The 27846-nt window shown below is 32.1% G+C and overlaps 1 protein-coding gene and 1 long non-coding RNA gene across 4 annotated transcripts in view; both read left to right on the top strand.

Moving 5' to 3' along the window:
- Positions 1 to 235: 235 nt before the first annotated feature.
- The window catches only part of LOC149482999 (organic cation transporter protein-like), a 53240-nt gene continuing 25629 nt past the window's right edge, over positions 236 to 27846 (top strand). Inside the window, exon 1 of one of the 2 annotated variants that reach the window (XM_089703160.1) lies at positions 236 to 493. In XM_089703160.1, the coding sequence (XP_089559286.1) occupies positions 412 to 493 (82 nt within the window). In that variant the 5' untranslated portion in view covers positions 236 to 411. Of the gene's footprint in view, positions 494 to 22314; positions 22503 to 27846 lie in introns of those variants that run through there. The other variant, XM_089703161.1, reaches the window with a different exon arrangement.
- LOC149483000 (uncharacterized) lies at positions 19234 to 20623 on the top strand. Of its 2 annotated transcripts, XR_016316564.1 has the most exons (3): positions 19237 to 19755; positions 19882 to 19943; positions 20018 to 20623. It is a non-coding gene; the product is annotated as an uncharacterized LOC149483000 (long non-coding RNA). The 2 variants fall into 2 exon arrangements; XR_016316563.1 differs by having other exon boundaries at positions 19234 to 19755; positions 19882 to 20623.

Below are 27846 nucleotides of genomic sequence, written 5' to 3' on the forward strand. Positions count from 1 at the left end.
TTTAATCTAACATGTTATAAACCTCAAACATTTTTAGTAAGATTTTTATGTAGAACTACATTGAACATATTTTTAGTTTTTACAATTTTAAGTACTGACCTACTACTCATTGGTCAGTAAAACGAGCACCCATCAATTTTATAAATAATAACAATTAAATATATTTATCGTCTAACGAAGGCAGCATTGACCGCAGAGGCGGTTCGAATCGTTGGACATCCTTGACCAGTAAAGCGTTCATTCTCCGCGCGGCCACACGGTGATACCCTCGCGTTCAAACTTCCGAAGCATTCAATATATACCGGACGTCAGTTTGCCCAACCCAGTCTGAAGCCATGCGTCTTCAGTTAAACGCGAGTTCACTTAAACCACGTTTAGTTTTGTGCAGTGAAGTGAAGTGAACCAGTGACGATGAAGAGAGACATGCCTTCTCAACCGGAGCTACAAGAATTACTCCAGAAACCGATCGTCCTCAAGAAATGTACTCCGAAAAGTACGTATTAATTATTAATATTGTATATTGAGAGTAAAATATATAGAATATTTTCGTATTTAAGTGACATTTGAATAGTACCGTCAGTTACGGTTTAACGTCAAAGCGTGCATAATAACAAAAACTAATTCAGATTTTCAGTTTGAAACTTCAGTGCAATAGATAGAATTTTCATAACAATTAACACTTGATAGTGTTACCATGCGTGTAGCAAGTGATGTATGATGGAAACGTAATTATTATGATATATTTATTTTGGCAAGAGCTGATGCTGTGTTTATCTTTAATGTTTTGATAAATAACCACGAATTGTGGACTTGCCAACTTCGTATAATTTTCATTCAACAATGTGTATAGTCTGTTATAAGGTCTGATATACTGAATACCCACGAGTTAATTCATAACATTTTATTTCCAACTGATTAAGCTGAAAATTACAAATCATTCTAACTTCGTGGAAAGTATATTAGTAGGAACTAACAATAGAAAATCCTAATAGGGTCTAGTAGAGAGCATATGGCTAAATAAGGTAGCTAGAAAATCCACTGAAATAAAAAAGAGTTGAGAATAGATTTGTTTAATTATTCAATTAGGGAGATAAAGAAATTAAATAAAACAATGTGTTTTCTGCAAAACAGGTCCACTTTGCATTTGAAACCACAACTTGTTTACGGTACACTTCAAAGGTCCATAAAATATTACTTATGATATCATTTAAAATTCCAAGGAGATACTTAACCTACGTTTCCTTTTGTTAAAAACATGTAAATAAAACTAAACTTATTCAAGTAATCTCTGCGAGCATTAGGGTACCTAAATAATTAATGGTTATCTACAGAATAAAAGTTATAATAATTCATTGATATTCAACATTGACTATTTCCGATAGTCCTCTTGATGTTTTGAATGCAACAGCTAAGCAGATTAGATAGAAAACTCAGAATAAAATAATCTATGACAAGAAAAACTAAATTAAAAAAGTTCATCTGTTTGCTAGCTACGATATCACAGAGGCAGACTGGCAGACATAGAAGTAATGAAGTTAAACCATGTTAAAAATATATTAAGAACAATTTCTAATTTTAAGTAAGTATTTGAAAATATCATGTTGTATGTTATAAAATCAAATATTTAAAACATTTAAAAGCAATTTAATCCGGTTTGGAAGCCCAAATACCACAAATGAATGTGAATCATTTTGTTCGCTGGTTTATTACATTGAAAACGTATTGTATTTTTATCATAATAATATATAGCATAATAAAATGTTAGATTTATAGTCGTAAGGTACCCATATTCATTTTTCGTCTTCAAAATATGATCTAGTTTTATTTGTCGCAATGCTGTTTTGTGGTACCTAATCTTAATTAATTACACTACGTATAAAACACTTTATAGTGATACGTACTATAAAACTGAATCGTACTTCTTGTAATTTGATATGTTGATATAAAGGTGTAATAATAGAAATAAAATAACTTTATACCAATGGAGGTCTAGACGCTGGCATGTACATGGTACATATCTCGTAGGTGTAAGTACCTATATGGGGTATAATGGAAGGGATTACGTTATTATTTAGTGCTTAGCTTATGCTTAGCTTATCCAATGATATTTCCAAGGAAGACTAATATCGCTAAGAAAGAAGATCAACTAAAATCCAAGTACTTACCTAAGTATAAAGAAACCACAAAAAAAAAAATGTTCCGTATTCGTAAAACACGCAAGTGTAGCGTCTGATTATTTCGTCCAATTTTAGTCAGAATCGATAAAATAAGAATAATATGAATGTTCGGTCTGCACTCTGCAGATTAAATTAGAAACAAATATTTGCATGTTTTGATATCAACGGGACCACGATCACAATTTGATAAAAGCGGGTAAAATATAAGAATATTACGCGCTTTTGAAATCGTAATATATTACCTACGAAATCAATAAAAATCACATTAAAAATCTACGCATGCAAAATTCATTTAGGGCCGATTTTTCAATGCTTGGATAAAACTTATTCGTCGAATAATGTATAAAACTACCATTTTAAAAACGTATTCTAATTGCCCGTATTTGACAGTTTACGTGACATTTTAATATTATCGTGTAATACTTTATTGGACGGATAAGTTTTATCCAAGCATTGAAAAATCGGCCCTTAGTGTTTTATTATTCGTGATTTAAATTTTAAACTCAAGTATATCTTCCTATTAGGAACTGTTTTACATATTTTTTGTGGTCTTTGAAAGATGGTTTTAGTATTAAACAGTACTTCAACCCTCAACCCCTAAAGTTTGGATACTAAATAAAACTTACAAAAAATATGATTAACCGAAGTAAAAAAAAACCTTGTTTTATTGATTTATTATTGTTGCTTATGTTATGATTCATTTAAACTCTAGTAGATTACAATTCAACAATACTATTTTATGACGAGCTAGGTTTATTACATTTATTAGCCATTCTTCGCGTCTTAAATATTTTTAAATAATAATGATTGTTCTGAGAATAAAATAATAGAAAATCAAGTGAGTCCGATCACCGATCTATTTGAAGTAGCTAGGTAAATCATATACGTAATACCACAGACTAATAATAATATACTGTAATACGTTTATAACCACCTTTTTATGTGAAGAGCAGGCAAACCTTTTTTTGTCAACCGACTTCAAAAATGAAGGAGATTCTCAGTTCAACTTGACCGATTGTATTGATGCTTATCTATTTGAAATCTATTAGCTGATACTTTTTTGGTGGTTTGTTGATCTTTTTTTGTTTGAAAGCTTTAATAGCTTTGAAAGCCGAACTAGACAAAATTTAAATGGGACCCTTTTCGATTTTGTCCAGTTCTGACTAATTAAAGACAAGTTTTTATTTTTTTTTTCGAAAATTAATTACTTACCTATATAGTTAGTGTTTTTTCGAAACAGTAAAAAAAAACTTCTTTTTTTTTGCTCTTACATTATATATATTTATACTCTAAGTAAATATTTATCGTTGAGGGTGTTTCCTGCGACGTAATATCACACGAGTGTAACAGTGTAAACGATCGCTTATTTCCTCATAAAATTGATTTAAATATTATGTCAATTTGTAATCATTAGACATTTTTAAATGCTTAGGTATAAATGGGTATAAAATAAAATACAAAAATGTGACGTTTATTTGCAACGTAAAAACCAAAAAGATTCTAAAAACCCAACTAGTTTACGCAGTTTATTTTGGAATACAATTATCTTTTAGTAGGTAGTAGTTACAAAAAAAAATTAAAACAAAGTAATGTAAGTCACAAAAAAATTAAATATTTCCCCTCACAATGATTTGGGTTAATTTCCAAGAAATGTTCACATAATTAAATATTTACTTAGGAAGACAGTCATGTCTACACGTCAAGAAATGAATGACTCGTAATCACCTCGTAATATAATATATTAAAATTATTAAAATTACCATAATATGAAAATGCATGGAAAAAGTTTACTATATTCTCGATTCCGGTGCTTTGTATTTACCAGGTTTCCGGTATATACAACTTTCAAGCAGTTCAAGGCTTTTAAACAGTTAGTTGTTATCATATTGCTTATAAACAATCCCGTTATTATTGCTTTTGTAGTGATATTACCTATATACCAATAGAAAACATTACAATATTCATACAACAGGTTTCTTTTGTTTCCTTATATATTTTCATCTTTGTTTATTTTATATAGCTCGTCAGCTATAAAAAATTTAAAAGGGAATGCGATAAATTCATCAATCAATAATTCGGCAAGAAACAGCAACATAATATTCTGGGTATTATGAGTTTTGTACGGGTATTTTTTTTCCTATTATTTAATTTTCTACATAATTAAGTGCTGACAGGCTCTCTGGGACCTTCTATATTTCACGCCATCAATACGTGAGATACATAAGGTGATTAAAGACAACCCAAACTGTCCTTCTAATTTGAGAAGGTTATTATTGACACTCCCTTTACGACCTTTCCTTTTTGAAGGTATCTAGCTCAGAATGTATCCGTTTACTGTTTAGCTATGGAAACATGTCGTAGATATAATTGTTAAATAATATTATATCTTCTTCTGTAATAAAACTGTTATGAGAGAGATGAAAAATGAAAATGAAAGATATATTGTTTGTTTTTTTATAACATTAGTTATATTTAGTTTATAGATGATATTTGCATAATTCAAACCATCCAAACAAACAAAGGAACATTTTATAATAAGCTAAAATCGATTGTTTTCCTAGTAATTAAGTATAACAGCTATAACTACTAGTATAGTATTAGATATATTATTATCTGTGGTACAATACATTTTCAAAGATTTATTAATTGCTACATGTGGATGCATTATATATAATAATTGTGTGGTTTAATCATATATATATAATATATATCATTTATAAAAATTTACAAAAAACGAGCCTATTCTAAAAATTGTATGTGACTGTTGTTTGCGGGGGATCCCAATGGCCAATACCATATTCGTGGTATTTTTTCACATTATAAGTATTCGAGCGACAAGATTTATTATGCAATTTTGTTTAATGTTTGCTATTTAAATAATTCGGACTATCATTAATTATAGCTACATTACATAGCATAGTACAAAACATATAAACAAATTGAGCACCTTCTAGAAATTGTTTTATATGACTGTTATTGGAGGGGGATCCCAATATCATACTCGTGGTATTTTTTACGTATTTAGTATTCGAGCGACAGGATTTATTATGCATTGTTTACTATTTAAATAATTCGGAGCATACATTTCAAAGCATAATTTACATAAAAATAATAAGCACTAAGCACTTAGTATTAAGCCCGTGCACCGACATCAAACCTTTTTAGGTAAATACTAAATAGCACATCTAAATAATATATGTAGTAATTAAGAATATCATTTTTTTTTAATTTTTCGTTTTTGAAGTCGGTTGTTTTCAACGTAGTTATTTTTATTTAATACTTTTTAGTGTATTTTTCAACACGAATCAAACGAGCCCAAACTGGATAAAGTTGAGTCAATATATCACTGAGTTCCTATGGCCACCTTCTGATTCCATCATCAAATCAGCTCTATGTCATTATAATGTTTCATCGCTATCCAATTTAAAAATTTCAGCGCAATCGGTTACTGGGATGTGAATCAAAGTTACTTGCTACATTTCAATTAAGTCATCGAGATCAGACAAAAATGCTCATAAAATGAAAGCTAGCGGGCCTATCCGAATAAAATTTTTTATGGGACCAATTCGACACCATTCCGCATCAAATAAAAGAATCACGTAAATCGGTTCAGAAACCTTGGAGTAATCGGTGTACATACATAAAAAATATACCGGCCGAATTGATAACCTCCTCCTTTTTTTTGAAGTCGGTTAAAAACATATCAACAAATTGAGCACCTTCTAAAAATTGTTTTATATGACCCTTATTTGCGGAGGATCTCAATACCACATTCGGGGTATTTTTCCACATTATTAGTATTCTAGCGACAGGATTTATTATGTAAATTTTGTTAAATTTTTACTATTTAAATAATTCATACCGTAATTTATTCGATGACACACGGATTCGTACCTACTATACAGCAAATAATAGGAAAAGTTTAATCGCACGGGATAGTCCCATCCTACCGACAATTATCTATGAGGAAATAATTGTTACTTACCTCTTTCATATCACTTACAGCGGTAGTAAAAGTTTGTACAATTACTTTTTATATTTCAGAAAATATATTATATAGGCGGCAGGAAAACAGATTGTATTATGTCGGATTAATTGTAAGGAATACCAGAATAAAGCATAAATACATATATCTATACAGAGATTTGAATATCGGTTGTTAGTTGTTACGATAAAATCATTGTCTACACAACATTTTTTACCTTCATTAACTTTGTATGAAAATGCATAATTACTAATTGAGTAGGTAATATTATGTAGTCCTAAAGTTGATAAATGTTCAAAAATTTCTCATCAGTATCAGTGAAAAAAAAAACTTATATGTAGGTGCTCTACAGCTATGTCAGGCTATATTTTTTTTTAATTTTGTATTCTGGTTTATGTTTAGTCTGTGCGACCGGGACCCTACTAATTATGTTTCTATTTTCAACAATAAATTACTTCTAAAATCGACGATTAATTTTAAAAAAGCCTAGTAGTACCTAATTAATGCGATACGTGTCTTTGCACCAATATTTTACATTGTATTGAATTACATTTATTATAGCAAACATATGGTTATAATTACTACAATATAGTATTTGGTATTACGTAGATGATTTAAGTACCTAATAAATAATAGGTAATAAGTATTTAATGATATTTAAAATGCCTATGGATTGTTATGTTTATTGAACATATTAGTACATAAATAATATAAGCTTTTAGTGGCCTCTAACGTGAAACTAGGGAATGCAATCCCGATCCCGCGGGATCCCGATCTCGCGAGATCTCGTGTAATTTTTCGGGATCAATCCCGACGCATTATATGACGAGATCCCGTTCGAGATTGACGGGATTGGGCGGCAGTGGTCAGCGACGCAACACACAACCACTCGGGGCGCAAGCGGCTTCTAAAAGTCCTTTTGCACGTATATCCACGTCCACGAGCTTAGACAAATTAGAATCTACCATTAAAAAAGAAATGGATTTGTTTGAGTGTGGAGGAACAAGGGGGCGATTTTTGCAGTTTGCATACAGGGTGTAATCGTTAAGTGTGCACAGGCGATTATTCCATAACTGTTATAGATATCAAAAAACTTTAAACTGATATTGAAAGTACTATACCTAAGGGCGCGTTCCCACTATGTCGTAACGACTAATTTATCGTTCGACGACTGTCGTCTCTACCTGTTCCCATTATAACGATTGTTTGTCGTCAACATTTTTTATCGTTTAGCGACTGTCGTATCTAGCTGTTCCCATTGGATCGCGACGACATTTTATCGTTTCCTGGCAGTCGCTTTGTCGTTTACACATCATCAGCAAGCTACAAATCTAGTCGCCTCTGCGTTCGCTTGGTGATTACTAGTGCGTTTACTCTCCTGAGTTCAATGGACGTCATAGAGTTGCCGTCCACGATTTTTTATCGTTTTACGACTGTCGTGCTTGCCGTTCCCACTGTCACGACAAAGTGTCATCACTGCAAAAACTGTCGTAGACGACAGTAAATTGTGTTCGTTCTAAATGTTCTAAATGTGAACACCTCCATTTAAACATATAAGCCACGACACTTAAAACTACACGATTATCTGTCGTCACGACACGGTGGGAACGCGCCCTAATGAGTAAAATGACAATAAGAACTTTTTTAAAGTAAAACGAGAAATATCCAAAAATGTTACATGAAACGCTCCCATACATTTGATTTCCCATACATGTTGTATTCAAAGCAAATGTTCGAAATGGCATCCTCGATATGGAATACCATTGTATTCCACATCGAGCTCTATTTACAGTTTCTGAATGAACTTTCATTAAAATTAGCGAAGTAATTAAAGCACAAAATCAAATAAAAAAGCAAAACCTTTCATATTAAATGTATGAAATAGTCATATTTCATACTAAATATATGGGAGCGTTTCAAGTGACATTTTTGGATATTTCTCGTTTTATTTATAAAAAGTTAATAATGTCATTTTACTCGTTAGGTAAAGGGCTTTCGATATCAGTTTAAAGTTTTTTGAAATCTGCAATAGTTACGGAATAATCGCCTGTGCACACTTAACGATTACACCCTGTATAATTGCTTCGCCAGTGGCGAATCGCCACGCTGTTGCCAACCAGCGATGAGTCGGAGAGGGCATTCTCAGCAGCGGGGTACATTGCAACGGACATTAGATGCCGTTTAGCAGATGAAACTATTAATACCCTTTGTTTTTTAAGGAGTCATTTAACATTTTCATAATCACTTTTTTTCCTAATTTCCTTGAAATATGCTTATTGTTTTGATTACCTAATTTATCTTCGTTAATTTCTTTACAACCTGATTATTATTTAGTTAAGAATAAAGGTTTAAGGTTTAAGAATAAAGGTTTAAGATTAAAGAATAAAGGTTTTTATTCTCTTTCGAGTAATATTATGTTATTTGAGTTAACCTTACAAATCACAAACAAGCAGTTATTAGCTTTTTCAGTCATCTGAACTCAACATTTTTTTTAAATTAGACGGGATCCCGAAAATTCCGGGATCCCGCGGGATTGATATTTCTAATCCCGCGGGATCCCGAATTTGCAATCTCGAGTCGGGATTGCATTCCCTACGTGAAACGTATTTAGAAATGATTTATGGTGTATTTCGCACTAAATGCATTAGGTATGTATCGGTTCTTGTAGTTGTGACCTAACTTTCATGTTTATTTTTAGGTGTACATTACAGCAGTTTGAATTGTTATCACGTTACAGATACATAACTGCATTTATGGATAATTTCTGATATGCTGTCTAAAATCTTCTCAAACTAATACATATGTTGCAAAATGAGAGAAAATTTTCAGGACCGACCACTTCCGGAACTTTTTGTATCCTAGTTGCCCAATTGATTTTAATTTTTCAAATCTGATTATAATATATTATATTGTTTAATACTACACAAATCTTATTTATTTCTAATGCTTGCTTGTCTATAAAATCGTGTGTCGTGAATCTTATGACCATCTCGAGATGTGTCAAGCTTTTTAATGTAGGTATATTTTTTATTTCAATGGCACCTATTAATAAAAAACACTCAAGTGTTGCACAATATTTTATAAATTACTTGTGATTTAGGTCAAAGCTAAACATAAGTATAATATTATCATAAGGCCTTTACAATGATCGTTAAATCTAGTTATTGAATTGAGTGCTTCAAAGAGATTGTTACATCTAAATTCTTATTATTTCCACTGTTAGAATAATATGTAATTCACCTGCATGAACACAAATTAAACATTGTATTGTATCCACTACAAAGTATTAATTTATAAAACAAAGGCGCATTCACTGTCCCTACATCCCTTTGTAGTTTGTACCCTTAAATCTTTAAGACTACGCAACGGATTTTGATGCAATTTTTTTTTAAATAGTTACAGTGATTCTCAAGGTTTTAGTATGTATTTTATTGTTGAGGCGTTTCGAAGGTAGCTCTTCATTCTCTGATGTAGAGTCGTTTATTCCAATGAATTTTTGCGCTTTTCTTTAGTAACACGTACCTACTTGTAGACTTTCATTTTTAATTTGTTAAGTACAATACATTGTATTTTTAATGTATGTTTACCTACCTATATTTTTGCAACCAACTAAGAAAAACAAGAATTCATGTTATGTTGTTTACAATTATTATTTATTCACTTAGGACGACACGTGATTTGGATTACACTTTTATAACGACAACAATGTTAGTAATAAAGTTCATATACCTACACTTGAATGAGAAGAAAGGTCCTTGATCCATGAATAAGGTAGTGTCAAAAAATATTATAAAAAGAAAAATTAAAAACTTGTTTTATACGTATCCTTCGAGGTAAAGCAATAAACAAAAGTTAACGGTAGTATCCCATTTTTCATCATTAGGTACCTGTTAAAAATAATCAATATCCTAAATTGGTCGCCGTTACTCTGCACCGAGTTTTAGCAGATTTAGAGGTTATAAATTATTTTTAAGTTTAAACTGAAAAATAATTTATAACCTCAAAATCTAAGTTGTTACCTAACCTAGTTTAAACTAGGATTTATATGAAAAATGAAAATCGATCGGATAACAATTCAAATCGAATGTCTAAGGTCAACTGTACTCAGATACGCAGATGCATTGAATAACAACACTTGTTAAACGTTACATGCCTTCTAATCTCCTTAAAATTGCACAATTCCAATCGTGACATTGACGTTCCAATTACTTCAAGAAGTATTCAATGACCACCATTATGTTAAACTAGCTGTGCCGCGCGGTTTCTCTTGTGGACGAACCCGCGGGTAAAATCAAGTATTGTCATTCTGATAAAACCTTTATTAATTACTAGCTTTCCGCCCGCGGTTCGCCCGCATTTTCAAAGAAAAACCCGTTCCCGTAGGATTTCCGGGATAAAACCTATCCTATGTCCTTTCTCGGGTATCAAAATATCTCTATACCAAATTTCATGCAAATTGGTTCAGTAGTTAAGGCGTGATTGAGTAACAGACAGACAGACAGAGTTACTTTCGCATTTATAATATTAGTATGGAAGTATGGATTATAGTAAAGTTTCATTCAAATCCTTGCATTAGTTATTTCGTGAAAGAGTAACAAACATCCATGCGTACTCATCAACTTTCGCATTTATAATATTAGTAGGATAAACCCATCTAAGACTGTGTTGCAACATATTATATTATCAAAATAAACAAACAAATCACGTGGAAATAAATATTGTGTGCGATATTAACCCGCCTTACAACATTTTTGAATAAATTAGAAACATGTATGATGAATCATTTTTTTATGTATCGATTTCATGGTAAAGGTTGAATGGTAAAATTAATGTAACGCTCAATAAAATATATGTTAGCGTATAATAATTATTAATTAGACTCGAATAACTGATATTGACGCGTGTAAGGTATTTTTGATTAATTATTGTATTTCATTAAAGTTTATGAATAGATAGATCTATTAAGTATTAAGGTATAGTATCAAGTATCAACGTTAGTTTTTTTTTCATTATGTTTTTATAAGGTAGAATTTACATCGGAACTCTGACGTCATTGTGGTTTTAAAGTGTTGTTTTAATTCATGATTTTGTCCATATTTTGTCGTTTTGGAGTGAGTGATGGTGCAGTAATTTATCTGTGCTTTTCTTAGGTATTGAAAAACTAATTTCTTAGCCCAGCTCTATCTCTGCAGACGGTCAGTTATTGAAGTGAAAACTTCTTTAGCGTCGTTGAACACTTTTTCTGTAATGGGTATAAAATCTTAAACTCGCGTCAGGACACGTGACCTGATCGAAAAAGCGTAAGACGGATACCATTCCAAAATATCAAACATGCTCAACGTTAATAATCAAGTTTTCACTTCTGCCGGCACTCCCGGAGTGCAACCCGTCTTTTTTCTATAATGCTAGGTCAAGTTATACTTAAATGTGATATTAACCTTAGCCTTATCTAAACCAAAACTTTCACCACCATTTGAGTAGGTGGAGTTGAATGTTTATAGCTGCCAAAGTTTTTCTACATAGATTTATTGCTAGTTATCTTTTTTTGTTGTTAAAATAAACATACTTGTAGGAATATTTGAATAAATATTTGAGAACCATCAAATCAAAACATTTTATCCTTGTTACCTCTGTAAGCTACCACAATCGAGAGTTTCGTACAAGAAATTATTGGGCGTCTCATCAAAATAAAGCTACTCACGGAAAATTAGCTTGATAGTAATCAAGTGCAAAAATGGGCGATGGATCCTAAACTAGTAGGTATAGATTGTGATTTATTTATCAATACGCATTATATATTACACTAGCGGTCCACCCCGGCTTCGCCCGTGGTACATATTTACGTTTTCTCTACATAAAAACCATCCTCGTACTTCAAGGAATATAATAAAAAAAGAATTATCGAAATCGGTTCAGCCGTTCTCGAGTTATGCGCTTACCAACACATTTTGCGATTCATTTTTATATATAAGAAGATTTATCATACCTTTTTTTTTTGTGGGGAAATCTTGCATAGATACCGGGCTGATAGAGAAGCCGTGGGTTATGTCGGATTCCTACATTTATCATACCTAGTTTTTTGTTTATAAAACAGTATGGTGAGATAATAAAAAATTAACTAAACGTTGTTATAACACAAAGAAAGAGCGATTTGTTATCACACGTTACTGAAAATCTCCTAGACGCGGATCTCCAGTAAAATCAGCTGCCTGAAGACCAACGATTTTCTAAGAGGCATTTCGGGCGGTTACCATTTACCGATTTACAAGCAAACACTGAGCAACCAATTTTCGCAAAGCAGTTTAAGGAATTTAGCACAAGTATTTACATGGTTGACTGTAAACGTGGAATTTCTTATTTTTCCTTAGTTGTAAGTATAATACATATAGCTACATATTGTACTTAGAGCATTAAACCAACGCTCAATACTTATTGATATTATCGTGATACATGCAAACACGATGTTCCATTCAATAATCCTACAAGTATGTTTATTTTGAAGTTGCGTTAGATCATTAATAAAAAAAATAATAACCGCTTGTCAGAAATACATCGATTAGAATTCAAATGGAAAACCATGGAAATTCCATTAGAACCTATAAATTATCTACCTTTAACATTTGTAATGACCACTTATTACTAATTACGTAAGTGGAACCGCTAAATTGAACACAAATAAAGATCTCTTGTTCAAACGAAGGTAATATAATACCGTAACACATGTAACCACGTGAACCACACTATAAAGTATTAATATGTGACGTTTATTCTAGTAACTAGTTAAGTTCAACCAACCATATGAATATTTTATATGGTCTCTAGATTTACTTTTAGCTAGAAGATGGTTTTAATAGATTTGATATTTACTCGAAACTAAATGTGAAGATAAATATTTAATAAACTCTTTAATATTTTTTTAAGAACTCAACGTTTTGTTTACATAGTTCGGACCACACAGCTTAGCCAAAACCAAGTGACCGAACATTAAACCGATTTTAGAAAAGGATGAGGTTCTATGTTCTTTATTATTGCAGAAAGCAGAAGCAATAATCTAGTGAAATATCTACGTAGGTACCATACATATGTGAAGCATATATTGGACATATTATCTCACATATATCCCACATAAAAAAGGTACTGCTTAAATATTTTTACTTCTTCTTTAAAGAGCAAAAATGCAATTATAGCAAGTACCTATAAGGTATTACATATTTTAGAAAAAAACAAGAGATTCTTCAATTTAACGGCGGCTTCACATTGGTGCCGTGTACTGAACATTCGATGGTCGCAATAAAAATCAAATAGAAGCTGCTGCCAAAATCACTATTTATTACCACAGACAATACTAGTTATTACTATACCTAGGTAATATAAGAAAAGCTATCGACGATAGCTTTTCTTATATTACCTAGTATCGTTATGATAAGAGATAGGATACCTATCCCCTTATAAAGGCTCTATCACATATTTTAAACATGTTCAGTGAACATCCTACAACTAGGCTTCGCTAAATATTTAATCATATTATTATCATTGAATGTCTATTTATTAACCTAAGTAGTACTTGTCACTTAATATAACATATTTGTCAGATTTTCATGCGTGTGCGCGATGCACGAATCTATGAAGTACATATACCTAACAAGTAACAAGAACCTACAAAGAATATTTTAAACTTATAAACAGTGGATTTGGATTATACAAAACCTTTTTCGGTGTTAAATGATTATACACTAATTTGTAGTCAATATAATCAGGATGTAACATAGTTACAACTTACAATTTAGTTTAATAAAAATTAATAATGAACAACTAAGTAGTTAATTTTTATTTTATTTGCTTTTGCAAATTTGTCATCAGGATGTAACATAGTTAGTACAATAATTTAGTTTAATAAAAATTAATAATGTTTTAATGTGTTAATAAGTTTAATTAATTAATATTTTTATTTTATTTGCTTTTGCAAATAAATAATAAATGGTTGCCTGTAAAGTCGGTTTTACGGGCGAAGATTTTACGTGACAACGTCTTTTTCTCGATCATAGTTGAGTGGGAGAGAGACGCAAGGCATTCGGCGGGCCTCTCTCTCGTTCGGTGACTCATCGTAACGTTACCGAGCGTAAAGGCTTTGTCAGACAGGACGCGTACTTAGCGCGCGTCAGAGCGTTAAGTTGACGCCGCGATATGACGCTAAGATGTGTTCTACTACCATCGTAGAATACCGTCAAACAGAGCGCCAGCGCTAGCAGTACGCAACGCTCTGTCGCGGCGTTAGGACGCTTTAACGTCGGGTGTTGTATTTTTTTACAAATTTTATTTTAGCGTCGGAGTTAATAGGCGTAAAATAATAATAAAATACTGCATAATGACCGAAAATTTGATAGAATTGGTTAGAAAATATCCATGCTTATATAATACGAAGGACAGTTCATATAAACTATAAAGATATATCAATGAAGGCAAAATTGTGGGCACAAATCGGAGAAGAAATTAATGAAACTGTTAAGTAAAAAATTCTTCCGACTCCGGAGTTAATATCGCTGTACCTTGTTTTGTTCGTAAGTAATAATTATGTAAACAACATGCAGCTTTAATAATATCAATTGCTGTGTCCTAACGCGCGCTAAAGCGTTCTGTTTGACGAAGCCTCGCGCGACGTTAAAACAGGACGCTGTAGCGCTACTACGCAGCGCTAAAATACGCGTCCTATCTGACAAAGCCTTTACACTTTTTCATAAGTGACTCCCAGTCGCAACCTAATTTAAGACGTTGTCACGTCAAAATATTAAACATGGAATAACTAAATTACCCAAACACCATTTACATATTTTTGCATATATATTTTAAAATACAAATTGTTCTTTAATTTTGAATTTTATTTCTAGAATAAAACGAAATAAAAATCCAAACACATTAAAATGGTTTAGATTTGGTTTAGATATACAGGGTGTCCCAGCAACGGTATACTAAGCCCCAAGGAGGTTATAGTTTTGCATACGCTGAGTACGTAAAAAATACTTATAAAATTCCAGACGAATTTTTTTGACAAATAGATGAATTCTTAAAACTCTATGTGTACACCCCTAACAAGCAACCTGCTCAACTTTGCCACCCGCACGTGAGCTATCGTTTAAGATTATGTTTTCATAGACAAAATGCTCACATTAGGCGATCCTCACACTGCCCTGCATCATGCTGCATGTTGCGTGACTGCGTGTTTAACGTTACTTGTAAGTATCTCCATTTGTATAGAAAACACGCACAGTCCAACACACTGAAAATGCAACCACGCGCGTTCATGCGGGTCACGCGCATACACGCGGAGAAACATGCATCCCCGCGCGTAGATGCGGGGCGAGACGCAAGGTATGGCACACCGAATCCCGCAGTGCCGCGCGTGATTTTGAATGGGATTTTGAATTATCGATCGATTTATTAACAAATGACCCATTTAAAGATCTTGTTTGTAAATAAGGATGTACCCATGTATCTTCTATCGGCACGATTTCTTTTAATTTGACCGTACAAAAACCAAACAGTTAGTATAATGGCAGCGTCCTGAATGAGTTCCACACTATTAACAATTTTTATCAAAACTATCGTGATACTCACACCACAGAGAACGGCGAATAAATGATTAATGAGAGCCGCCGCGCCGTGCGTGAATCTACAAATGCACCTACGCGCGTGAGTGCGCAAAAAACCCGCACGATGATGCAGATCTGCACTCCCGCAGGAACGCGCGTAGGTGCTTCGACATGCAACATGCAGCGTGATGCGGGGCAGTGTGAGGATCGCCTTAGCGAAGCGGTATATGCCGGCTGCGCGAAGCTAGAGACGAAAACATGGATTTTAAGGAAAAATTAAGCAAAAAATTTTTGGCGTAATTTTGTTGTTTAAGTATTTTTTACGTGATCAGTGTATGCAAAACTACAAGTCCCTTCGCGCTTAGTATACCAATAGTGGGACACCCTGTATAATGACTCATTAGCATAAAATCAGATAGACCGTACCTTTTTTATTTTAAAATATTACAGGTATACCGTATAATTGTTTGACGTAAACACTAAACAACCATGAATTGTTAATAAATTAACAGAATTATGAAGTATGTATAAGATATTTTTTAAATACTTTTAAAATCTGGACACTCGGACACGTGTGAGATATTCTTACAGTTCAAAATTACAGAATCTGCATATCTTACGTTTACCATTATTTAATGACTTGGGAACATTTACAATAATCTCACGTCGTTTTTGATTGATGTATGCGAATCGTGCTGGAGGTAAATTCTGCTAAATATTTACTGCCTCACTTAGCATTTGCAATAAGATAATAATAGTTGACACAATAAGTTTTATATGAAAAATACGCAGACTGCGTACGCAACCTAATGCGCAGATTTTTGTTTGTATAATTATAAACCCCTGAACTTTTTAGAATAGCAAAATTATTTAAAGGCATATTAACTTTTATAGCGCCTTCGCCTTCGGCGTAGCAAAGGCCTTGTTTGTAATAATGTCTCATCATTATATAGTAAGTTTATTTTTCAAATATTTATTTAACGTTTTTTTGCAATATAAAATTGTATTATTGGAATTGGCAATGCCTGTGGCCCAACACGAATATTCTAGTACTAGCGCTGTATGACCCGGCTATTCCCATTGCCCGGGTAGTATTTTTGTTAATTTTTCAATTTTATTAATATTATCATTCTAATTCAAGCGGAAACAAATGCAATAAACCGAAAATCATTAAATCGTTCAGCCGTTCTTGAGGCGTCTTTCCAAACTATACAAGGCCAGTACGCAACGGTGTGAAACTAATCCCGTATAGTTTGGAAATAACTTTTTTACAAAGTTCTTCCAATCTATACAGCAGTAGTACGCAAATACTCGCGTATATTTTGTAGTGAAGTAAGTAAGAATAGCGCTCCAAAATATACAGCGCCAGTACGCATGCGGACTAATCGTGTATGTTTCGGAGTAAGCACGGCCGCGGCGTCTTTCCATTGCTCGCGTTTATATTATTGTATTGCTGTTTTGAAATCTATTATTAAAATGCATGTGTATTGTGTATATAGTGTTGCGTACTGATCGTATATTTTTTGTATCGAGGATGCTTGTGTCTTCGTTCCCGACTATACTGCACGACTTACAATAATTATTGACAATATGTAGTGCTAAAATGTAAGAATCTAATAAGTCCAGAAGAAGACGGTTGCGAGGCGACCGACGGAGCCCCGCTTCGCGGGGCTCCTATTTTTGTGTAGTTAAAAAAAAACACGAACCTAACCTAACCCATAGGTAACCCTTATAATATATGTTACCTATTTATTTTTCTAAGCTTACCTAATAATATTTTAAATTTTTATTCCATATTTTACTGAATCAATCAAGAAGAATAAAAGATGATAGATATAGCTGTACAAGTCTTAGATTGCCTATATATTTATTATTTCGCTCAAGCGTAAGTTGTGTAGTAGCTATATATTTTAGTTATACAACATATTTTGCGTACTGATCGTGTATAGTTTGGAACGAAGAAGCAAGCATCCGCGTTACAAAGTATACACGATCAGTACGCAAAATTCGTGTATATATTGTTATAACAAACTTAAAAACAGCATTACAAAGTATACACGAGCAGTTTCCTATGGTTGCGTTCTGGCTATGTATAGTTTGGAAATACGCGTTCTTGAGTTGGGGTAATCTGTGGATCTACTGAATCGAATATAATATATATATCGATATTATATTATTTTACTAAGATTTTACTATTCATGTGGATAAATAGGTTTATTCCTTCACAATAAACTTAAAAACTTAAGGATTTTTTTAGTCTGCGACATCGTAGCATCACGTAGCATTGCGCTTGTTGCGAAAAGGTATTGTTTACCTGTTTGGTGGAAATGATGAAGCAGTCTTTTGGCAACACAGTACATATAAGCAAAAATTCAAACGATGTGTGGTGTAACCTTTTTTTTTTTTAAGTGGGGAAATCTTGCATAGATACCCACGGCCTCCGGGGAAGGGGCCGTGGGTTATGTCGGATTCCTACCGACCAAAACCCCACTGTGTTCCGTCAAGCCGCATCAACGACGGGGCCACGGGTATGGTAGAATTCTTCCGTGACCCCCCTCAGCGGCTGCCCGTCGCTAGGCCAAAACAAATTGTGAGCCAACCAGCTCTAACCTCATGGGGCGGCGTGAGCGGAACACGTCTCACGCCACATGTATGGTGTACCCTGAATAAGAATGAATTCAAAATGCAGGAACTTACGTTTTTATATTTTGTTTATATTACGTAGGTACTAAAAGAAAATGTATTATGCAGTAGCAATTCTAGTGAAAAGAATCAAAGTAATTATTTTGTGAAAAATAAGTCTAGGTAATTTAACGTTCTTATGCCGGAACCAACTCTTTTGGATTGAAATATGTTTGTATTTGATACCTAGTTAAATTATCGAGGAAGGCTAAAACCTTAATAGCCATATATGTTTTATAATTCGCTACGATCCAATATCCATAGGAGCGGAGCTTCAATGATAAATGTTACAAATATGGAGCAGTATAGAAATAATATGACACAGATGCCGTACAAAATGAAATGACCAAATTTACCCCGGCAATTGTCGTAAAATAAAAATAAATTCCGACTTTGTGGACCACCATTTTTGTACGGCATCTGTGTCATACATTTCAATACAGCTTTTAATCCTGTATTCCGCAACACCGTACAAAAATCATGGAGACAAGGGGAAAAAATCTCTACCTGTACTTTCGAATTCTCATCTGCACTCAGTTGGACAGCTTACAAGTGACGTCATAGTGCTGAATCTTATTATTTTATGCTCTTATATCGTTCTAGATAGGTCACCTGGTGGTTCAAATGGCCCATAAATTTTTCAACATGGGCCTGTAGTCTAGTATTCATTCCTAGAGAATAAGAGAATAAAAAAGTGCATATAAAATTGCATACGTAGGTAGGAAGTTACATGTTTAATGTTTATATTAAGGTGATGAATTAATTTTTCTAACATTTACGGCCCTTTTTAAACCTTCGTAATTTTTATATTATTAAAGTTGTCGTGATGAAAATTCTTGACAAGAAAGTTCAATAGTAACACAATACGTCTACCGTTTTAGAAACATGATTCCATGATATTTTCTCGATAGAAAAAAAATACAAAGTTCTCATTGTTATTTTTTTATAATCTCTGGCATCTTCAAAATAACAAACGTAAAGTTACGACTTTTTGGATATTAACTATAAAATATACAACCTATACGTCTACCGATTTAGAATTTTGAAATATGCGATGGTTTTGAAATAAACAAGAAATACTTGAAATTAGCGCGCGACCAGCCAATATAGCGAGAGCCGCCCTGTACCTTCCTACCCCGATCGCTGCACGAGTCATTCCCGCTACGGCCGTCACACGGGGAACTTGTGTCGCTCGCGCAATCGTAAAAAAGGGTGACAACACGATAAGACAAAATGAGACAAATGGGGACAATAAAGAAAATAAGAAGAAGAAACATAAAGGTTGGAGGAAAAAGAATGCTTACAATTGGAACAAATTAATGAAGTAAGTTGGTTTTATTTTAAATTTGATGATAATTGTATTATAGACGATGTTTGATATGTACCCCTATTTTAAGTACATAACGAATGTGTAAGATATTTTCATTTATAGCATAGATAATCTTTTCAGAAATCCGGAATCCAGAAGGAAAATAAACCCACTGATTGTTCACAATGTGAACCCACTCCTTCGTAAGTACCTTTATTCAGTCAAAAATGTATGTTATCAACGTTCTACTGGTTTTATCGCATGATTCCATTTTTAGCAAAAAGCAACAAAGTGCAAAGAAATAAAAAATCATGGTGAACTTAGTGGAAGTATGGCGGACATAATATGGAACAGGAGCTCATTGGAGTAGTATTATATTTAAAAAAAATACGAAATAATTTCAAGAATTACATTTCTTAGAAGGTGGTAGATAAGTATGTTGTATAAAGAATTTGATGTTGATATTTATTTCATTTATACTTACTACACCTGTGCGGGAAATTGCTTAGTAATAAAACAGGTTTATATTCATATTTACATAGTAATGTGAGTTTTCATTTCGAAAAATTTTGTGTAAGTATATTAAATTGAGTTCCTGGGTGATCTGGAAACACAATTGGGCCCGGAAGATGGCGCTGCAGTCACTCCTCCTAATGACATGAACCGATTTGGATGAATATTTGTGTGCACATTTCATTTTTGTGGGATGATTGGTTGATTCGCTTTCACATTAGCTAATATTATGTATTTTTGTTGTTAGAAAGTAAACTTAATTTAATGTTTATAATACATTATTATTGGTATAAATAAGCCAGTGTTCGTCTCACATTGCTGTACCTGCCTACCTACCCTACCAGGGCCTAACTTTGTTCTGGCTATTTTATTTTGATTATTTGTAATGAATAATTACAATTATAATAGAGTGCAAAAAATAAACACATGCGTCAATATATTTTGTGTGTTTTTTTTAAACAATTTTTTTATTTAAAAAAATATCATTCCGACCGCGGCTTTGCCCGCGTGGAATTAGGTTATATCGTGAATCCTGTTTTATACCACAGAAGTGTTCAGTTCGGATAAAAAGTATCCTATGTGTAAATCCAGGCAATTAGCTATATTTTATCAAAATTGGTAATGTAGTCTTGACGTGATTAAGTAACAACTAACAAAAAAATATACAAATTAACATCCAAAGTTTCGCATCAGTTTTACTATATTAGTGATATCTTCCACTCTTGACTTTGACTGAGAAGAATTAGGGTTTATAACTTCTTTCAGAAATAGTACCTTTCATTTCTGGGCATGATGTAATATCTACGTCAGCATCAAATTCTATCTAAATCAATTCAGTAGTCCGCGTTATTGAGTACCATTTCATTTTTTCAGAGTAACAATATTTTTTGTTATTTTAAAGATTATTTATAACCTGTATTATTTTGTAATAAAGTAAACATTACGAAATAATAATAATTATTAATAATGTCTAAGTAGTTGTTGGAAAGAAGATTATTTGTTTATAAGCAAGAAAATAAAACCAATAAATCAACAATTGAATAAATGTATAACAATATTATAACTGTATGACGACTCCATACATGTTTGTCCCGAGTCGGCCAGCGGCAGCGCGGCGAGTTTGCAAGAATGACTTCGCGCACACCGGCGTTCGCGATAGCGAGCTATTAGACTCCGCCCGCCAAGCAGTGGATTTTTTTTGTGTATCGTCTTAATAATCCCGTCTAATATAAACCATAGCCATAAAAAATATCTTTGTAGTATGTACTGTAATGTCTTTGTTTGCAGGTAATTTAAATATTAGTTAGTCTTTTTCATTGTTCTCTCAGCCCATGTGTTTTCTGACATATTTTTTTAAAAGTAAAATTGTTTTGATGTAGAGTACCTAGACTTCAAACATGTTTTCCTATACCTACGCTTGTTAAATTCAAATTGAAACAAAATTGAATTTTAATTACCTTCCTAATGGAAAAATGATTAATCTGTTTCTATTATTTACTGAATACTTGTTATGTCAAATATTATATAAAAAACTAGCGGTCCGCCCCGGCTTCGCCCGTGGTACCAACACGTTTAAACTATCCTATCTCTCAAGTTGGATCGAACTTCACATGGTGTGCGAATTTTATTATAATCGGTTAAGTGGTTTAGGAGTCCATTGAGGACAAACATTGTGACACGAGATTTATATATACATACTAGCGGTCCGCCCCGGCTTCGCCCGTGGTACATATGAAAAATAGATGTTGGCCGATTCTCAGACTTACCCGATATGCACAGAAAATTTCATGAGAATCGGTCCACCCGTTTCGGAGGAGTATGCAGACTAACATTGTGACACGAGAATTTTATATATAAGAAGATTATATGTATTAAGATATTTTTTTTTTTATTTAAAATACTATAGCTCTTTTTAGCAGTTTCGTACAACCCCAGAACTGTAAAGGCTAACAGTTTTGTATGAACGTCTTTGTTTGTTTAACGATGTGAAACAATTGCTGAGCTTAATACGATAATTCCCTGCATTTATATTAGTGGCAATGAGTGACTGCGAACGCAAGTTTCAGCCATATCAGTCCCTGCCGGAGCCGCGCGCAGATCCAACGCGCAAATATATAAAAGATACAACACGGAATGTACATAATATAGTCGAGACAAACTGTGATTTGTGATTGTGTCAATGGGTGAAATGAAAATGACTACTTTCCCCGATATTATGAGAAAATGCTTCAAAATGGGACTGTTCAAAAGTGAGTTGCTATTGTTTTGCGAACATTTCTTTCGGATTTGGAATTGAAGTTGTAAAATTTGTAAAATTTTCTGGAGAAAAATTTTAATTAGGAAATTTAAAGCGACTGATATTAAATGTATCAAACTAACCAGCAGCATTTCTTTAGAAAATTTAATAAAATTATTTTGGACGTGATTGGTAGGATCTATAGAATGCATGTAAAAATAGCGTTTACATTATAATATGGGCACTTGCTTACATTTTTCGGGATTTCATAAAGTAACAAATATTTTTCTTTTGCGTTAAGTTTCTTTATTTAATTAGATAGCTGCATACCCCAACAAAAATACTTATTTATTTTTTACTTTTTAAAGAATCTCTGAATGAATTAAAAATAAATTGCAATGATTAATGTTTCCAGTAAAAGAATATTAGTATCAATGACTTACAAATAATTACATTTTATCTTTCATTAGGTAGGTACGTACCTATATATTTCATAAACATTAACGTTGGAGTAGTTATAACGATTAATTTAAAAATAATTATGTTCAAATCGTGTAACTAACTAATTTGTATTCGCTTTATTCGGATAAATAGCTCATGCTGAATTTTTTGTCTGTATATCTCAAACTAAATTTCAAATTCAAACAATGCACTATAAGTTACTTAATATTCATCGGTGTATCCGGACTAAATTTAATGAAAACAAACAATTGTTAAACATAAACAATATATGATAATCTATTTCATCTAATAAAATACCACAGATAACACAAGACAAAGAGAAATAATCAAGAAAGAAGGTTAACAATGCAGTTAAATCTCTTTAGTGCTTGATAAAGTCAAGTGTCGTGTGTCGAGGTTTTACATTTATTTCTTCAGCCTTGAAAGGGTTTTTTTAAATTGTACGAATGTTATTCTTATAATGTAATGCTACAATATACACGGTCGTTTATTTTTATACTAATGAACTGGATTGAAATCGTAAAATATATCTTGCCGTATTCAAACTTTAATAATTTTTGTCAATTGTATCTACTGTAGAATATGAATTAGTTAGTTATAACATAGGCAGTATAATTAATATCTTAGCAGACATAGAGAAAGACATAGCAGACATAGAGAAAGACAGACGGCGGGAAAAATTTGTTTTATACTGTGTAGTGATAAAGAAAAAAATCGCACTTTATATTAATCGTGCTCTATCCCAATTGTTTGTGCAATTTAGTTTTCCAATTTCTAAATCCTACCACCCCAATATAGGTATTAACAATGACCATATTTTTATTATTGCATAGTAAATAATAAAATGATTAATAAACATTTTGATTAGATACTTAATATTTTTATTTCATATCTCAGTGATCATCCATGTTTATGATCAATAATAAAAGCTCTAAACAAGAAATGTGGGAAAAATATCACTATTTTCATTACTTCTGGCGTCAAAATTTTCTTCCATTAAATTTTCAAAAGTCTTGTTGATGCTCTGCATAACTTCCATTTTTACTAAGAGCCAATTTACTGCAAATATATATTTTTCCTTCTCAACAGTTAAATCTTAATCAGCGCAGATATCTAAGTATTCTATAGAGATTCTGTAACTATATTTCTAGCCTTGATTGAATACAAATAAGCCAATATTTAACCTGAATATTAAGATCGAACCTTGCGCCGAGACAATGCAACCAAATAAAATCTTTTTTTTTAAAGATTTATTGTTTAAATGCTTCACTCTAAAGTCCTTGATTAATATTTAATGGATATTAATGGGTTAATCATCTTGAACAATATAATGAATAAAATTTATTTTTTTTAATTAAATGACACCTAGAGGCACGAAATTGAATAATTATTATAAACTGTAAAATTGTATTCAATCAACGAGGAATGTTTTAATAGTAAAAATACTTGTGATATTTTTATATTAAGTACGTGATATTGCAATGTTCTGCTTATCTTAAACAATGTGTTTCTATGTTACTAACTTACTAATACCATTTGTTCTTGTAGAAAAATATTATTTACTATCTTAGGTTTTATGTTACCAGATTTAATAAGTAAGTTAGTATACTAGGTTTATGATTCCATAACATTAATTGAAATTCGTATTAGATGTGAATTCAATTATATTTCAAGAGATAGAAAATAATGACGTTGTGTGTAACTATCTCTGATAAAAGAAAAGAAAGTTGACGACAAAATTATTATTTCTAATTATAATTAGGCTTTATATTATTTGACAGGCATTTTGACAGGACAATATTTTTGGGAGAATTGGAATAGGTATCGTGGTATTGATATTTTTTGATAGAGCGGCTCTATCTTATACCATCAAGTTGATTTCATAAATTATTACCCATAACACTTGTATTAAAATTTATTATCATTATTTGGCTATTTTGACACACATTTTAATCTCTCATCACAATTTAAGTAGGTTACACATTTTTGATACAGGTAAAAATAGTAAGAGATTTGATATTTAAGCATTTTTTTATTGAAATACTATTAAATATACTTCATTCCCTAATTTTTAATATAAAAAAAGCTATAGAGCCCCTTTTTTCTTGATTTTTTTATCATAACTCTTTATTCTCTGTGTCTCTTTTTAGTTTATATTATTTAATACAGATATTCAACATTTCGTAGCTTACTTATTGAATTATCAACTAAGGAGCCTCAAAAATGGAAATTATTTTGCGGTTCTTGTGGGTTTTTTTTCCACCAAATAATGAATGGCATCTGTTTGTTATTTAACGTTTGTATAGAAATAATTACCGGAAAATACAACTTAAGCAAAATATTGACATGACAAGAATTTACGTATTTTATTCAGTTAGCAGCGGGGAAAATTACACCTCACCGCAAGGTAAATTTTCAATAGATATACGATGCAAGACAAATTGACAATCGTCAAACAATTGTTACACTATTTCTCTATTATTTTAGTCAATATTTCTCTGAAATTTCCGTAATAAATTAGAATTTGGTTTCCTGACTTCGATAATTTTTATGACAAAACTAATTCGTAGCAAAATTAAAATAATTATTTCGCTATCATTTAATTCTTTAAAATAATTATTTCGCTATTTGTAATCAGTTTATCATGTAAAATCTATGTAGTAATAACAACGGTTAAGAAACAGCAAGAATAAAAACTTGCATTTTAGTATTAGTATTGAGTAATTTAGAAATATACATTTTTATGGCCTAGTAACTAGACATAGAGCGTGGTTCTCAACGAAGGGATTGAGCTTATGATAAAACATCCGGTATTGCTTGTTCTAGACCAAAGGAATTGAATAATTTAAATTCTTACCTAGAATGACCTCATTTCATCAACATAAGCATTATAACTAAGATCAAAAGCGCACGCTTTATTGCAATATAAAGCATTGTCATATTTCATTCTTGAAAATTATTGTAATGTTTTGTAAAAATATTGCAAAAATATACTGCCATTATTTAGATCTACATAATATGTGTACAAAAAAATCTTTATCAAAAAGCCTTTCAGTAATTCGTAATCAAACAGAATTAGGGACAATATAAGATATATATTTGTATCACAAAGTATTACAGTAGAAACGTGAAATGAAAATTAATTTGTCGCTTGGCTGATAGACGGTTGTCTTAGCGGTCGATCGACTTTATTGTATCTAGTATCTACACAATGGATTAAAAAATTTATGCACATTTTTTGCTATATATCCAATCCAAGTTTTAATATGTTAATGCAATATATGAATAATTAAATGAAATAACGAATAAATTGAATGTAACAAAAAATGTACATAATATCTTATCGTATATAGGTATCGCAATAAAAAATTGAATTTATTTTGTAATTTGTTTGGTCTAGTGACTGGTCTATCTATATATTATCAGTTATAAAAAATCTTCACCAAAAAATTTGAACAGGCTATAAGGAACGTTATCAACAAGCCTCGAACTACTTAGCTTGATAGAAAATAACCTTTCATGACAAAACAATTTTATTCAGTTTCAGGTTTGTTCAGAAAATCCATTATTCTCCTGCCGTTTCAATTAATCTCAAGTGTTTTAATTGATACACATCACGATGCACGTTACAGAAGAATCATTTAAAATGCCATAACTAATTAAATAATTATTTCAATCAATTACTTATGTAGAGTACCTAAATCAGAGTTCATATAGGTATTTAGTTTGTATTGTATAATACAAGTTTCAACCCGCAGCTTCACTCGATGTTGTTTATTCCTGTAGAAATTATAGTAGATACTAGATACCTATCATTCTTAAAATTATCAATTTTTCGGAAAGAGACATCGTCCTAATACTTTCACGTTTATAATAGCAATAGACTATGCTACAACACATCACGAGTGGCCGATAGGCTTGCCTCGGTTTGGCAAAAAGTCGAGGGTTCGAATCCCGTCTCGTAATGTTTTTTTTTTTATATTATACAAAAAAATATCAACACATAACTTTAATTTCAAACTTGGCTTTTGGTTTATTTTAAGTAATTATTAGAAATATAATATAGGATGTTCAATTAGTAAGATTAATTCGTAACCCTTCAATCAAATCCATTACAGCAATTGTTGTATAGATATTATCTACATTAACTAATTATCACGCTATATTAAGATCAAGAAACCGAAAACGACTCAAGGATTAGACTGATTTCATGCAAAAAATTCAACAATATATAGACGACTCTATATGAAATAATATATCAGCGGTTCATTATCTCTTTCTTTTTAACGAATGAAACATCTCGTCACTATTTTTTGTTACATTTGTAAGTACAGTGCCACAAACTTAACGGACCCGGTGGCAAAAACTGGAACTACGTGCCGCCATTTTGAAATGTCTCATTTTCACAGACTTTTCATACGGAATATTTTTTATAAATAAAAAGTTACTTATTAATGTTAATTTACACCATTGGCAATGACATTATTTTTACCCTTGCATCCTGGGAAATTTAGCGGCACTAAAATCGATATCAGTGACACTATACCCGCTCCTTTTGTCCACAGATAAAACATGTACATGTAGATAGAGTATAATAAAATATGATATTGGGTCAAAGAATATTTTTGTAACCAGTATTAAGCCAGAGGATACATTTTGTTGAAGATCTGGGATAGTCTAGACTTTAATTAAATGTAATATCTACTACTTTTAAACCGGTTTTACACTGATCAAACAGGCAACTTTTATCATGTGTGAAACCCAAGTAAAGCTGTAGTGCAAGAAGCTTTATGAATCTATAGTATAATGTATAGTATTATAGGTATTATTTGTGACTAGCGGTCCGCCCCGGCTTCGCCCGTGATACCTAAATGTTTTATAGCTTATATTACTCG

This window comes from Colias philodice, chromosome 14 (assembly GCF_061535455.1).
Source record: "Colias philodice isolate Cphi_HAF_F1 chromosome 14, ilColPhil1 Martin Lab GWU primary, whole genome shotgun sequence".
Taxonomy (NCBI): Eukaryota; Metazoa; Arthropoda; class Insecta; order Lepidoptera; family Pieridae; genus Colias; species Colias philodice.